At 39.7% G+C, this 16208-nt stretch overlaps 1 protein-coding gene across 16 annotated transcripts in view; it reads right to left on the bottom strand.

Annotated features, from left to right (window-relative positions):
• Nucleotides 1-16208, bottom strand: part of EHBP1 (EH domain binding protein 1) — a 196896-nt gene that overhangs the window by 97557 nt on the left and 83131 nt on the right. For all 16 annotated transcript variants that reach the window (XR_008210268.1, XM_052698968.1, XM_052698987.1 and 13 more), the window contains 3 exons: nucleotides 15425-15547; nucleotides 6823-7075; nucleotides 1209-1395 (listed from right to left, as the gene is read on the bottom strand). Coding sequence is in view for 15 of the 16 variants with exons in the window: in XM_052698968.1 (XP_052554928.1) it covers nucleotides 1209-1395; nucleotides 6823-7075; nucleotides 15425-15547 (563 nt within the window). In the remaining variant the exon portion in view is untranslated. The remainder of the gene's footprint in view (nucleotides 1-1208; nucleotides 1396-6822; nucleotides 7076-15424; nucleotides 15548-16208) is intronic.

Genomic DNA, 16208 nt, shown 5'->3' with positions numbered 1-16208 from the left:
GATTTTTTTCTTCCAAAACCTCATGCAAACAGGATCGAATCCCATTGCAGCACATGCTCGTACTGCAATACTTGGGTGAAATATTGCCCTGGTAATGGTTTTACATATTGAAAGTTATGCTTGTGACCCTGCTGTGCTGTTTTGTTTTGCCGTGAGCAGACGCAGATTAGATTTCTGGTCTCATACTCTTTACCCTAAGTGAATGCTAAAGTGACAGCAAGATCAGAGCCTGGGGGGACAAGGACATGTCAGCAATCTAGCTGACTAATTAAGCAATGAAGCGATAGGTATCACAATTAGTTTCATTCCATCCTTAAAGTATGGCGGCTCCAATACAAGGAAAAACAAATGATGATATGCATAAATTGGGAGAGCTGTGCTGGAAGGGAAGCCTTCTGTTCTCACCTTTAGTAACAAGTTGTCAGCACACACAAAATTTGTTTTTAAAACACCCCACTGATACGTTCCATTAAATGATTCTCTCATTAAATAAGAAAAAGATTCTCTCTTAAAAAAGAACAGGCATCTGCTGAAATTCCAGAGATAAAATCCACATTGTCAGAGTTTGCTTTTGTGATCCTAGAGCACCTGCACTACACATCGCCCCATTCAAGAGAAGTTAATTCAGAATTTTACTTGAGAAACAGTAAAGTATCAGTGCATTCATGTACACTTAGTTTGGACATTTCTAATAAACTGCTAATCTGTTTTAAAGTAGACTGGCTTTTTTTTTTTTTTTTTAATTACTTCAACATACGATGGAATTGAACGTATACAAATCCTAATGCAAATAAACAGTGTTCAGTACTAAGCTCCTAAAACCCAGATCTATGATAGAAATCTGGAGATGGACTCTTCAACAGCAGCAAGGCTTAGTGACATTACAATAGATCAAGACAAAGTATTGTTCAACATGATTTTCTTCCTTCTCAATGGCATATCCAGCTGTCTGGTAGCATTTGTTACTAGAAGACTCTTTTCATTGAAACTGCAGTTGCTGTTACTGTTGTCATTAAATCCTTAAAGAAAAATACAAGCTCCCACTGCTGCTCTCTCCCTATGAACCAGTAACTGAACAGAGATGAACCAACACCTTATTAAGTCCAAGCAAAGCTTTTACGATGGCCCACAGAAATAAATAGGATGTCTACAATCCACATAAAGGCACTGTTAATAATAAAGACAAAAATTCGGTATGAAAAACCTACCTTTGGAGAAGAAGAAAGCTCTCTCGATGCAGGAATAGCTGTCACGTTCTCACTCATGCTTGTCTCTGTCTTTGGCAAGAGGTTTGGTGGTTCAGGAGCTTTTCTTTTCATCTTCTTTTCTGGTTCTTGCAGTGGACCAACTTTAATTAAAGCAGGACTTGATTTTGGTTCATAAAACGGATTTGATCTAATTAAAGAAGGGAAACATATTTCTTTACAAACGTCATGGAATTCAAAACAAAAATAAGACTGGTTTAGAGAAGCTGATGACTAAAATGCTTTTATTATCCCATGCAAGAGAATGTTTAGCTTTTACATGCTACTTTCTGATATGGCTGACAAGTGAGAAAAACGGTTCAGACTGGATGAGCTCAGAACTTCTTTAGACAACTTCCAAATTACATGTTTTATTAATAACAAAACTAAAGTAAAATATACTTGGCTATTAAAAGATCTCATTTATAGATGAGCTCAATACCAACAAATTCAAGAGAGGATGCTAGCTGTTGAATATGCCAATGAACAGAAGAATTCTTAATCAGAACAGATTTAAGTTCCAACCCCCTATTTGTTCCATCCTAAACAAATACTTCCACAGTATTCCCAAATGTGATCTAATAGTTTAATACATCAACTATCAATCAACAATGCACTGAATAAAAGCTCCACTTATGGACTTGAAAGAAGACAGCTGTCCTGCTAAGGATACTTACAGGAACCTTCTTTGCACTAACCTAACTCACTCACAACCTTTGCTTTTCATGTTCTGCCATCCAAAACAAGACAATTCATTATGAAACTGGCGATTTAACTTATTCTTTTCTCTTCCAAACTTCCCCTGCAAAGCGTATTTATCGTGCATCCCAAACAATGTCATGAAGTCTGCAATCCCCAAAGGTCTATCTGCATACAGTTATACAAAGCGTATGACAAATAACATCAGTCCTTCAAAACCCACCCTAGACAGAAACAATAACGCATGCAGCCTTTGATAAGAGTTATCTAGCTAGATTCATTCTCCAATTTCCTCTCGGGATAAGAGAAATGAGCTAGCCCATGCTGTCTTAAACAACTAAAAAAGGTGGGCACAAATGAAAAGCCCACTAGTCATCCAGTTTCCTTCCACATAACACTAGATTTCTCTCCGTCTCGTTCATTTATAGTACGGAAATACGTCTTACGGTCTCTTGGCCTGACTTTGGAATTTATCTCAATGCAGTTTGCCTTTGTCCCTTTGACTGAGAAGAAGAAAGCAATTAATAATCCACACTGCAGAAAATAAGTCTACTTCTGAAAGGCAAAGTCTATTGAAGCACAAAAGAGAAGACCAGGCACAAAACCTCCAGACCTTTCGGAGAATCTGCCGCCACTTGTTACAGATCTAAATCCAGATAGTGAAGTGAAAGAACAACTAACACTAAAATAACTCATCTGCTGACTGAAGGCAACTTTCAGGTGTTCCTTTTTTGCTGCCCATCAAGCGCAAAGCCATCGGTGCAATAAAAACTAAGGACAAGAACAAAATAGCAAGTTAAATGAGAAACAGATGGGTATTTTCCATGGGAGCCAGCAGAAAAAGGAGGGTATTCAGTCTGAAACTGTCCTAGCTGTCAGAAGCTCTAATTTAGCTGACAGCCTAGTTCAGCTGTCTTCAGACACCGGGAAGTTCAAAGGGAGGTGAAAATGAAGATAAAAGAGATAAAGGCTGAAGAACAATATGTGCTGCAGAGAACACGAAGTCTTCCTTAGCTCTACAAGGCAGACTTCTGAACAGACAACAGATGCAACATGTTTGCTGATGGTGAAATTATCCCGTGCAGCCTTACTGGGAACGAGAAAGGTGTATTTGTAAGGTGTTAAAAATGATGTGGGTGGAAAAAAACCCACTAAAGAGCAAAAAAAGTTGGGAAGAACAACTATGTTTTGAATTTTTATGCTGCAGGATTCTTGTGCTGCACGTGTAATTCTGAGGAATTGGACCTGCTGCATGCATCAGAAGAACAGGCTGTACAGAGACAAGTCACTGTTTCTGTTTCCCACAGAAAATATCTTGCTTTAAAGCCAGGCTAAGTAAGCCCTTCACATTCTGGCCATGGCATGGTCTGAACACACACACAATTTTCCACTTTCTCTTCCCACTTAAATAATCATAAAAACTAAATTTTCAAAAATGTTTATCAGCAAGTTTTACACAGACAAAATTCCCCAGTTCTTCCCAGAAAATGCAGCAGAGTTTGGTCCAACAGCCTCCACGTGGTGCTGACGAGAAACTAAGCATGGGAGGCCTGGCTGAAAAAAGCCTTAGCTGAAAAATCCCTGTGCACTCCTTCCTGAAGTTAGCTCACTTACTCTTTGCTTCAGTTGTATTACTGAACTGATCCACACAGTGGGATTTACCTAAACAGACATCAGACCGTCCACGACAAAATTAAATAAACCAACCTGATGAGTTACCTGGCACTAAAAAAATCAGTGGCAGCAGGGTGGCTTGTGGCTCCTGTGGAACAGTCACCTTCAAGAGATGGCAACTAACCAGCCTTACCAATTAGACAGCACTGTCCCAGCCACACAATGATTAACAGGATAAGAAGCTACAGAGCCAAACAGTATCCGAAAAAGCAAGCTTTATTCTGATCAATTTAAAAATGTCTTTGACCAGCATCATTGGTTAACAAAAAAATAAATAAAACTGCCATTTCACTGAGGAAGAAGATCAAAGCCATCAGCATGCTAAGGTAAGAGACCAGGCTATCTTACAAATAAAAAATGCTAGGGTTGAAGGCGTTGCACTTTAAGTACTGGTCATCTGCACTGCCTTCAAATAACTCAACTTAGCAAGGCCTGCTGTGCTTTATTAACAGTTAGCCACCTTGCATTTTGACTTTTAATGTAAACAACTCAAAAAGTAAAAGATTTTTACACTAACATTCAACTTCCCAGACAAAAAAAAAAAAAAGGAAAGAAAAAAAAAGAAAAAAAGAAAGAAAATACGTTCCTTATCTCAAGCTAGGGATGAGAACTTAGCCAGAGGATGTATGTTCTGGGAAAGTAGCTCCACAGCTGAGCTTACGTGCTGTAGAACATCTAAGTCCAACTGTACCATGCAATGCCTCATTATGCTGATGCTTGTGACCATGCTTTGCTGATGTGAGTTGTGAAATCTTACGTTACCTTCACAACCATTAGTGCAATACATTGCCATTAAGCCAATTACTCAAGGTAAATCCTCCACAGAGGCACAGCGAGGATAAGTACCTTGTCCAAGGTTACGAGAGTTGGTTACAAAACTGGAACCAGAGTTCAGATCTTCGGGCACTTTGTGTAAGTCTTGAGTCCACAATCAGAACTAGCAATTTGCCAAAGCAGAGTGGGACAAGGGTCCTGATTTTCAGTGATGTGTTCATGTTCCCAGGACACATCATCACTTTTCACACACAACAGGAGAAAGCCAAGTGGTGCATTAAGTGAACCCCAAAGAAACTTTTAAGAAGCAATGATAAAAATACATGACATTTCCTAAGTGACAACAAACGCCCTTACAGAGACTTCTATTTCTCATGCCTTTCACGTATTACCTTCAGAAACATTCTTTAAAAAGCAATGGACCAGTGGTAGTAAAAAATGATTAAAAAAACCAACCCAAAACAAAACAACAAAAATTGGAAGATAAGATAGTTAGGAGAGGTTGAAAAAAGCATGCAAGGTTTTCTAATGCCATGGTATGACCCAGTTGTTCAGCCTTGTCTTGAATACACTGCTCAGGCCAAGTCAACACCCATCTTAAAATAGATACATAGCAGAAGAAATAAGAGGGTCCAGAGACGTGCGATGAAAATGATTAGAGACATGAAGAGACTTCTGCATGAAGAGAGATTGAAAAAGTTAGCACCACTTAACTCAGACAAGTGACAAGCAATGGTGAACATGCTAGAGATACAGACACAGCAACAGTTTATGGCAGATAAAACTCAATACTACTTGCTGTTGTTTTCAGAAGCCAAAGAAGGGACTGTAGATGGGATTGGGAAGGTAACTTATTTACAATCAATAAAAGGAAATACATTTCATATAATACCTTGTTTTCTTGTGGAACTCTCTGCCACAAATTGACACTGAAGCCTAGACTTTAATAGGATTAGGAAGAAGATGAGCCACTTAGATAATAAAAGCATCTGCATTCACGGTAAGTAACAAACAATATCCATCTGGACATAAACCCTTATCATTTGGGACACACAGAAACTGAACTGCCTATGAAAATCTTTCTTTTAGTGTGCTCATAATACTATGCATATCCTTAGCAGAAACAATATATTGAAAAGAATTGGCGATTATTAACATGAAGTAAGGCATAATAGTGCTTTTTAGCTGTGAGTTAGTATCCCAAGTCTTATGTTCCTACACTGATTCTATGTTCCTACATTTTTTTCCTTTAAGTATAAAGATTCATCCTAGGGTTCTCCTTGCACACCTCTACCCAACACATCCAAAAAATTGCCTCCATGTCTTTGTCAGTGACATAGCACTGGGAGGAAAGTGGCATGAGGAGCTACAGGAGGGTCAGTCCATAATGAACTGTGTAAAAGATGTAAAATGACATGTATATTCTTATTTCTCCCTGTTGATTCTGGTGATCTGTGAACAGTCAGAGATGGTCACTGTGACCGCCAACAGTGTGATCACACCGTGGTCTGATGATACAGCAGCCAGCACTGCTGGTGAGGCAGTGCCCTAATGGATGGAGCTGGCAGAGAAATCATCTCTCAGAGTCCCCAGTGCCCCCCTTTTTTTTTTCCTTGTTCATTTCCACAGAACATCAACGTATCCATGGCCACAGAGCTTTAAAAGGAAAAAACCCTGTACATTTCTATTAGAATGCGTGGGAATTCTTCAATTTCCTACAACATGGCTATAAACAGAGAAACATGAAGATGATAGTAGGGACACCTGTATTAATATTAACTATTAAAGCAATGCAAATGTCATCCCCTGATAAATCTCCTTAAGTACTGTAAAACTAAAGGGTAATTACAGTTGTTGTCTGTAAAATTGCTCATGTGTAATCACCATAAACTGCCTCATGAGTGGTGTGGTTGGTGACTAATAACCACAAACAAGGAATAAGTAAACACCTTCAAACCTCCTAAGCTGCACAGCTCCTGCAAAGAGCTCTCACTCCTTGTTAAGCCTCTGTACTAAAAAACAAAGCCAGTGCAAGTTTATTAAAGTTCTGTATGTGGTTATGATAAAAGAAACAGCTTAACGAAGCGCATATGGTATTAGCATTTGGATTTTTGGTAGCAAAAATAATGGCAAAGAAGACAGGAAGGACCTTTGTATCATTACAACTGGCAGGGCACGAAGGGCCAAACAGGCACGCAGATCTGTTTCCTATCAAAGAGGCAAAGAAGCTTTTCCAAGCTGATCATGTTCACCTGTGGAGCTGAACAGTGTGACTTGGGGGTATGGTATTTCCTACTGCTAAGCTGAATACCAGTAATGTCCTGAGGAGGTGATTAAGGATCATCACGACTGAGCCCAATACACCTCAAGATTAAGCCAGAGATCCCACTAATGCTTCCAAGGCTGCTGAAAGATGAAGAATCATACTTACTCATCTAGTTCTTCCTCTTCCGCTTTGGAGGTATCTGCATAGAGGTATTTGCTCATATCCACTGGTCTGACGTTCTTCCTTTTTGCAGGTTGAGGAGGAGAATCTCTTATGGTTACAAATGTTTCGGAGTCAGGATCCGGCTCATCAAATGGGTTCAAGTACTCTGGGGCATCTTCGTCCTTGAAAGGATTGTAACTGTCAACATAGAAACCTTCTTCTGCCTTTGAAGATGATGCGATCTCACTGTCCAGTTCTACCAAACAACAAGAAAATCATTAAGCAGATTAAATGTAGAAAAAAATTTGAAGCCATTTTATCAGATCTTTGTATTTTGAGGTTTATGAAACGGTTTATTTTGTAATTCTTAAGATGTAAAGTCCTGGCCTTGGACAAATTTTTATGCTTCATTTGCAGCGTGACCTTGTTTATGCCAAAATAGGGTCTTTGAAAAGATCATTTCATCTAGAGTGTACTGAATAGGTTTAATTTTCTCACTTACTAAAGCGCTTTCAACCAATTCGTTATTAGTTTTCCTATTTGTCACATAAATGGTATCACAACAGATTTTAGAGCATTTTCCCAAGCTATTAGCCAATCTGTATCCTAACAAAATGTTCTTAATTGTTTATTTGAGTTTTTAATAAAAGCAAAAAGATACCCTATATTTCATAATAAAATGACTTTTATTGAATACTGGAAATGGTGATAGCTAGTAGGCACTCTTTTCATTCCTTAAAGTGACTGAATTAAAATCATGGTCAGTAATTACATTTTAAAGTATATAAATTTTCCTTGCTAACCGGTCTTTTGAACAAAACACCATCTGACTGCAAAAAAAGAATTTAAATTAATCCTAAAGAGATGGATAATCAAATTATGCATTTATTATTTGGGCTGTAAAGCAAAAAGTTATTAGTGACCTGGAGCTCCACGCAGTTCTTTAGAGTAAGAGGCCCTACGGAAAGAATACTGCTCAGAAGTGAAGGATTGCTGTGTTCTGAATGAACACTGAAATCCCAAACAGCGATACAATGTTCCTCACAATGACACCAGTACCTCCATCATACTCTTCCCTCAGAATCCAGTGAGTGGTTCAATATGGGATTTGAGAGCTTTCTAAAGTTACGTAAATAGGAACTTCAAGGTACAGTTTTTAAAACCTCATTTTCAATGGCCACTCCCACATTATTCATGATGAAAAGCCTTTCTTCTTCAGATTTATGGTTACTAAATTGAACAAAACATATTTTTTAGCTTTAAAAGAAAAACTTCAAAAGTTTTTGTAGCACGGTACTAAAAAAAAGAAAAAAGATGGAGTCCCAAGTATATTTGTCACTTAGCTAATACTGGGGAAGACAACATTTCTAGTCAATCAACTAATGAAGGCAAGGGGCAGTGAAAAAAAGCAGCGCTGCAGTCACTTGGTTTTGGATGGAAGATGTTAAGTTGCCTACCCTGTGAGCTGACAGAAAATGCAGATGTTTTCTGCTCCACCAGGAAACTTTTACCCTGTCTCCAGCCATTAGCACAGAGCCAAGGTGACAGACAGCCCTACACAGCGGGTTGTGTAACCTACGGCTTGTACAAGAGCCACTGCTGGCTGAACCAGAATACGGCCCAATGGTGCAAGGAGCAGCTCCACCTACCTTAGGCACTGGACTAGTCACCAGCCAGTGGGCCTAGAGCAGGAAAAGCTTTAGTCCTTCTCAGAACTACTGGGACCTACTGGAAAGACTTGATTACAGATGCCTAGTGCCTTTCTTCTTGATTCTTTACAGTTGACCTGCAAAGGCTGTGTTATCATACTGTCTTCTGTGCTACTTTTAAGAAGCTGTTTCTGAAGTGTTTGATTGTAAATCTGAAGAACAAATGGTTTTGCCTCAAATAAAGGAATAAAGTAATGAAAACCTTACTTAAACCCTAGGTGGATACCCAGGAGATAAATCACCCATCTGGGATTGAAGGTGAGCTCAGCTGGGTGAAAGAAAATAAAGCTGTACTTTGCCAGACGGTACTACAGGTTCTGACTGGTAGACACACGTATGACTACGCACAGTGCCTGTGCCCATGGGATTTCCCTGCAGTGATTATTCGTAAAATTACATTTAAAAATGCCTTTAATTCCAGGTGAGGCTTAAAGTCTCTTATTCCATCAGCAACTTGGTCCAACTTAGTATTAAAGAAGCAATACATACAGTACTTACAACTATCTTTTTTTGTATACCATATGTTCTTGTTCTTATATTTAACTTTCAGAATGCAGCTATCATAGTCTCACATCAAGAGCTGGAGTTAAAAGGAGAATGAAAAGGAGTGCAGCCTAGTCACTGCACTGAAATGGGATGACAGGAAATAAAGTGAGATCAGAAAAAACTATTTTTATGCCTAATAGCCAAACAGCCTTTAGACTGTCAAAGCATATTATAAAAAGATTTAATCCTTCTAACAGTAAAAAAGAAAAAAAAAAAAAGGAAAAAAAAAAAAAAGGAAAGAACTGTAATAACGGCCTTAGCAAAATCTGAAGAAAAAAACAGATGTCCTGTTACCATTTAAACTGGTTAAGCCTTACCACTTACAACCTTTCATTTCTCTCTTCCCTTAGACATTCTAGAGAATCAGCTAACCAGGACAGGTTCACATTGCTAATGCCTAAAACCAGGAGAGTAAACCCCCACATTTACTGTCTAGAAATGCATGACTAGAAGCTCACATCAGTTGTGGGTGATAAATCAATGTTACCAACACATTTAGTGCTTTGATAACGAGGCCAAGCACTGGTGCTTAAGAGGTCTGCAGTAACCTAATGTAGATTTGGAGTAACCTAACGAAACACAGAAAGGTGGCCCATGTACACGCTGTTCAAATTGAACTGCTCATCAAAAACCCTTTGATTAAAGTTATTTCAAACCTTGAAATATTTTACCAAGGAAGTGCACAGCCCCTTAATGCCTGCTTCTACAACTGCATATTAGATGGATCACCACACCTGCACTCAGATCTGTTGATAAACACATGTTATCTTATCTGAGCAAAACTTCCTGATAACTCACACGTGGCATTCAAAGTAATGTTCATACAATTAACCCACTGTGCTAGGATGCATACATTGTGGTTTAAAAAGGGGGGACCTATTACTGCAAAGAATGTCAGGAGAATTTCCTGACACTAAAAACATTCAGGGAAATCATCTCTTGTAACTGAATGGTAAGCTTCTATCTTTAATGTGCTTTCAAGCACCTCTTGGAAACAACGAGTTAAATTTTTGTTTAAATCCAATAGATTTTAAGGAGAGCACAAATGGTTTTTGCAGTTCTATTTCAACACTGCAGATCAAGTGCTGCAACCCTAACCAGGGCAAATTTATTTCTTGCATTCATTAGCTCAGTGGTAACTATAGATATGGCCTCACACAGAGAGCGCTGCGGATCAGCAATGAGAGACCTCAGGCTTACTCTTAGCTCACAGACATCACAAAATGCTGCACATAGGCTAAATGTAAAGGAGCCTCTAAAGACATCATCTTTAAGAATTAATTTTACAGGCAGACTTACAGGCACTCACTAAAACACTTAGCTTGTCTCCTCATTCTCTCTTCCTGTCATCCAGGATATCACTTTTTTCTCTGCTTCCTCAGTTGTTCCCACAAAAGGAGGGAGCCCATTCTGCACTGGAGGGCAGAGCCCAGAGGCTCATTAGCCAACTAGCAGAGAATGGTTTTGGGGTTTGCACCCACCGTGCTTCGCTGCCAGCAGGCAGAGCAAAGAACAAACCCCAGAAAGCCAGGGGAAATGTTCCCTCTTCTGAATCCAACTAGAACCTTCAGGTCTGCCTTTCATGTCAAGTGTTGTTGCTGCTCTGTGAGTCCCTCTAAAACTTAAAAAGAGGCTTCTTTCGTTCTTCAGGCTGATTTTATACTAACAACTCACCAGCCATTTTCTTGTTCTCCCCATCATTAATCACAGCTGAAAGAAAACTCAGGACATTTGGCTGCTGAAATCATTTTTTAATTGTAGCTCTCTACACAGATTTAAAAATTACATTTGCAGCTTGGCACTCCAAGGGTCAAACACATGGTAATTTTGCATGGTTAAGTAATAAAGCCACAGGGGTAGGAGTGACAAGAGAACAGGTAGAATATTACTACAGCAGCAGCACCATCTGCTCTTGTGCCAGACGCTGAAGACAGTTCTTGCTCTAACTGCACTGGGAAAGACTGCCTGTGATAGCAATCACCCTGACTGGCACTGCCTATCTGCACAATCAGCCTTCTAGTTCCCAGAGGATCTCCAAAAATCACCCTGCCCTTCAAACCACTTGCCTTTTGTAACACAAACATATTGTGACATACTCCCCAGAACCAAACAGAACCCCTACCAAAACATTACACACACAACTTTCCCCTTGGCAAAAGATGAAAGAAGAAGCCACATGTGAAAGATACTTAGCTATGCCACTTGCTGCACTACTGGCAGGCACACAGACACGATGGTGATGTGAGTGCAGAGGAACAAGCAGCATAAAAATATTACTTCCCAATACTTCTAGAAAGCACAGTGTTTGGCATTCCTACAAACCACTCATGATTCTCCCCTACTTTAGCCAGTACCAGCAAGACATTACATTTCATTAAGAAACATAAAAAGAGAAATCTTTTCTCCTACATCTTGGTTCCTGTATTGCTCTCCTTAGGACTATCCTATAAGGATGGTGGGTGTTGGTACTGCAAAACAGTACTATTTTCATTTGCACTGTCAGGTACTTTGCAGTGAGTTCAGAAGTCTGTGCACAACATGAACAAATGCATTGGTAAAGTAAATAATGTTTTAAATCAAAAGGGGTGGCAAAAAATAGCTACCCTCATGTCTTAGGTGTGTATTGGTCATACACAACTTCAAAAGCAGAATCCCCACCTAATTAGAAAACATTCTGGGGACACTGACAGTGTTCTGTAGTTTCCTATTTCCATTTATTGGCTATGATGTCTTCCACATGTAAAAAATTTTGCACAAAAATTATCTGATTGTAGAGTTCTGTTGTAACGGGACTAAAAGACTATCCAAAAGGCAATCTTCAGATGATTAGCAACATATTGGCTAGTATGAAAGCTGCAGAATGGTATTCTGGACAAGACTTTTCTCTCGATTCTTCAGACTTCTAACATCTAGCTGACCTACTAGATACAGAGATGATAAGCCTCAATTTGACTCGTCAGCCACAAGATACATTGGAAGATTTCTGAGGATTTTTTATGCAAGTTGTTCATATGCATGTTCACTCTACTGTGCACGATCATTTACACCAAGGACTTTTTAAACCAAGCAGTAACCCTCAGGTAGCTTGCTGAAGCCCTCTGCCATGCAGAGCACCCACAGTGTACACACAGATGCTGGGAGCAATCATGCCTTTGGTTTCTCTCCACCCTTCATTCCCAGGGTTAGGTGATTATGGGATTAGAAAGGTAGAGGGAAAGCAGCTCAGCTGTGGACAGGCACAAGAAATATCTGTCTAGGAAAGAAGCACCTACTGGCAAGCAATTCTCCTTTCTCTTTGAGTGACTGTCAGTGCATACATATTCATATGCTGGGTGACTGCAAGCACTCTCACTAAGCACTCAAGGTAGTGGCTTTATAGGAATATCCCTGGACTGTTCTGCCACGTGGCGCATGGTGCCTTCTAGCCTCTGATGGCAAAGGACTCAGAAAATGGTGGATGCCCATCTTGGGGAAATCATCTTACACATTTCATTGAGAGCTTCTGATCTTTCACATAAAACCTAAATTCAAGATTCTGGATCATTCATAGAAAAAGATAAAGCAGACTAACGTGTAGTGGATAGAAAAATACCTCATCCCTGCATGCATAAGAAGTTAATCTCCCGATGTAAGCTGATCACAAGACAAGTGAAACAGGTAATGTGACTCTTTAAGCCTGTAGGAGAAAGTCTGCCTTAAACTCCTGAACCTCTGTTGTGCTCCCAGGCTCCTGGGGCAGCCACCAAATAGGGCCCATTCACTGAAGGATGCAAAAACGAACAACAAAAAAGAGACAGCAGCAGTAAAACTTGCATTGAGATCTCCAAGTAGAAGAAGTATCCTAAACTAAGAGGAACTACATCTGCTAATAGATGGAAAACTAACCAGGCTGTTCTCTGTGGTAGGACAACAACAGATGGGCTTTCAGAGTATTCCATAGCTCCAAACTGCAGTCTAAAACAAAGGGAAGTGTCCTCAAAATGACAGTGCCTATGTGCAGCCCATGTACAGATACACCAATTAGCCATAAATATATCCAAGAGATCCCTTCTGTTGCTGAACACCAGAACCGTCATAACTAATTTGTCTTAGCACTTTTACCCCACTCCCCCTAACTTTCTGTTGAAGGTAGAGGGCTGGAGAAAAGGCACAACTCAACAAGGACAAGTCAGGGAGGATGAACATCACCAATGCCCACTGTAGGGACAAGACAGCTCTGGAGTGGAAGAGCCAGCAATTCTCAAAGGTGCCTATGGTGGTTTAAAGTCTCCAATGTGGCACTAACTGTAAATTAAAAACTTTAAAATGCCACACCAGATGTCCCACTTCGATCTGACAGCCCAAAACACTTCAGATTTCCACAATGTTCAATGCTCCAGGAAGGCAAATTTCTTTCACATGAACATGACTGATCCCAAATGAAAAACACCTATGACACAGTAGGAAGAATCCAGTGCCACCCTGTTTATCAAAATCACTGTCATGTTATGGTACGTTGATTGCTGCGTGATGGTGACTGTGTGGGAGGAATAGCTGGTACACACACACCCAGCAACTCAGCATCACTGCCCACAGCAATACAGATGGGACTTCTTTGGGGACCCAAGAGCCTGAGACCTATCCAAGTACACAAAGCAGATCCAGAGGAATGGAGGATTGTCTGTGATGGCAGAAAAGCCATCAACAGTACCATTAAAGGGACTACAACTGATTGAAAAACTGTGACATATACATACGGGGAGTCTTTTGGGAATGTAAGCAGGATGGAGCCTCGGATGCAGGCTACTCATTGGGAACATGACATAAGGTATTAAGTTATTCCAGCACTAGGAAACAACCAGTTTCCAGCTCCCAGTCCCTGAGATTAGAAGGAAATGATTCTTAGTTTCCATATTTTGTCATCAGTAGAGCTGCTGCTTTCTGCAAGAAAAAGTTGAGTTTAGAAGACAGCAATTTAGGTAGGATGGGACTTGGAGAGTTGGACAAGGAGCATTTCTTTCTTAAGCAAAGAAGAAAGAAAAGAATATAGGCTGAGTCTCAGAGAAACTTGTGCATGAGCAACAAAACGTGGATGGGTATTTTACATCCTTGGTTTGCCTCCTGCTCTGATCCTAAAGGAATTAGCAGCTGAGGTGCAAGCTGGAAAAGAACCCAAAGATCCGGACACCAAAACATAAAACCATATATATTAGTATCTACAAAGCTGAAACAACTCACTTCTGCAGCTGTAGACAACTCAGGAGTGGGAGGAGCCTGAGATAATGGCCTTATGACTTCAATGGCCAAATACAGAGGATAGTGCAATATCCCTGTTCAAGAAATACAGACTGTGGGACTACACCACAGGCCATTAATAGGTTCTGTGGACTCAGAAGGCAGAAAAAACACTTGAGAAATCATTCCATTTGTTCAGAGAAAGAGTAAGTATTTGTGTGTGGAAACTACAGCTCTGAAACACACCTTCATTAAGCTTGGCATTAGAAATGCCGTGGCTACACCTAGCCTGTTCCTGCCTGGTGTGGTTCACTTCTACTGCCACTGCAATGAGGTTTTGTCAAAGGTGGCAAATACTTCTTGCTATCCTTTATGGGAAAGGAAGTCTTGGAGCACTGAACAGGAGAATTTGATTACAGCTTTTATTATTATTATTTTTTTTTTTTTTCTGATGGCAACAGATGGAAATCTAGATATCCACACATGAAGCTGGGGACAGAAAAGATGCTAAGATGCTGCTTTCTGGCCTTGTAGCTGAAGTCACAAATTAAACACTTAAAGGAATTTTACTTCTCACCCAAACAAAACAAGAATAGGCATGTTGGTCTGGAAAGAGGATTAACACCTACCACGCAGTGCAAGGCGTGATGCCAGAAGACTTAACTGAGGAAGCCATAAAAGCAAAAAAAGAATGAAAGAGATACAATTAAGCTATATTAATGAAGATTAGAGCTAACCCAAATCAAGAACAGCTGTGATACAGTGAAGACTGCATGAAGATTCTGTTCCACATGTAACAGAGGCACTTGACAGTATGCTTTGCTATTTATACCACGTGTGCATTCTATCAGGTGAGCAGTAGTAAGACACCTGATAGGTCAGCAACTCTCTGAGTTCAGCTCTAAACTCATATTCCCTCAAAGCAAATGCGCATAAGGAAGGATGTGATTCAAAGGACAAACCAATTTTCCAGTGACAACTGGATCACTGCTATTGCTACTGTTGCTACCTCAGTACCTAATGCAATAACTGTATTTTATGAGAACATTCTTCATTTTCAGTCCTACAAAAAAAAAAAAAAAAAGTGTTTTTAACACTTTTAATTAGTGATTAATTATGCAAAACAAATGCATTACCTTCCACATCAGGATCTCCAAATGGATTTAATTCGGCTGCATCAGGATCACCAAAAGGGTTCATACTAGAGTCAGCCAGGTCTTGTTCCTCTTTGTCCAGGAAATTAAGCTTACTGATAAGCTCTAGAAATGAGTTGGAATATTGTGTCAGTATAGATACAAACTGTTCATCTAACGCATTCCAAACTTAAAAAAACCTACACATATCAACAGTCCCTCTAAGTACTGTCTCAAGAAATGTCACCTACAGAACAACTAAGCAAATTCACTTCAGTACTACAACAACAAAGGAGGGGGAAAAAAAAGTGAAATGAATGAAACTACCATTTGCTGATCAGAACATTATGAAATATAAATGACTATAACGAAGCCTTTTATAATCTTCATTAAATATACACTGCAGAACACCTAACAAACTAAACAGCAATTTCTTTTTGGTGGCTCACGCAGATGGTAACTTATCAGAGTGAAATTTCAATTTTTGGATGCAACGTGCATGTGAAATCAGAGCGGAGACATTGTGTCAAGTTAGAGAGGTCAAATATTACTGACAGCACAACTGAAGTTTTATGCTTGGTTTGGTTTTTTTTTTTGTTTTCTTTCTTTTTTTTTTTTCCCAATATTTTTTCTGTTCTTGTTCATTATCAGATGACAGTGCAGCTGCAGAGGAGACAGTCTCTTTCTCTATCGTGTTGTTACCTGTTGGATGCACTACAAATTACTGAGAGTCATGCTGGGTGGAAGCACAGAGATAAAACTGACAGTTGAATACAAGCAGGAGTCA

This window comes from Tympanuchus pallidicinctus, unplaced genomic scaffold, assembly GCF_026119805.1.
Source record: "Tympanuchus pallidicinctus isolate F22 unplaced genomic scaffold, pur_lepc_1.0 scaffold1, whole genome shotgun sequence".
In the NCBI taxonomy this organism is placed as follows: domain Eukaryota; kingdom Metazoa; phylum Chordata; class Aves; order Galliformes; family Phasianidae; genus Tympanuchus; species Tympanuchus pallidicinctus.
This window is presented reverse-complemented; position numbering and strand designations above follow the sequence as displayed.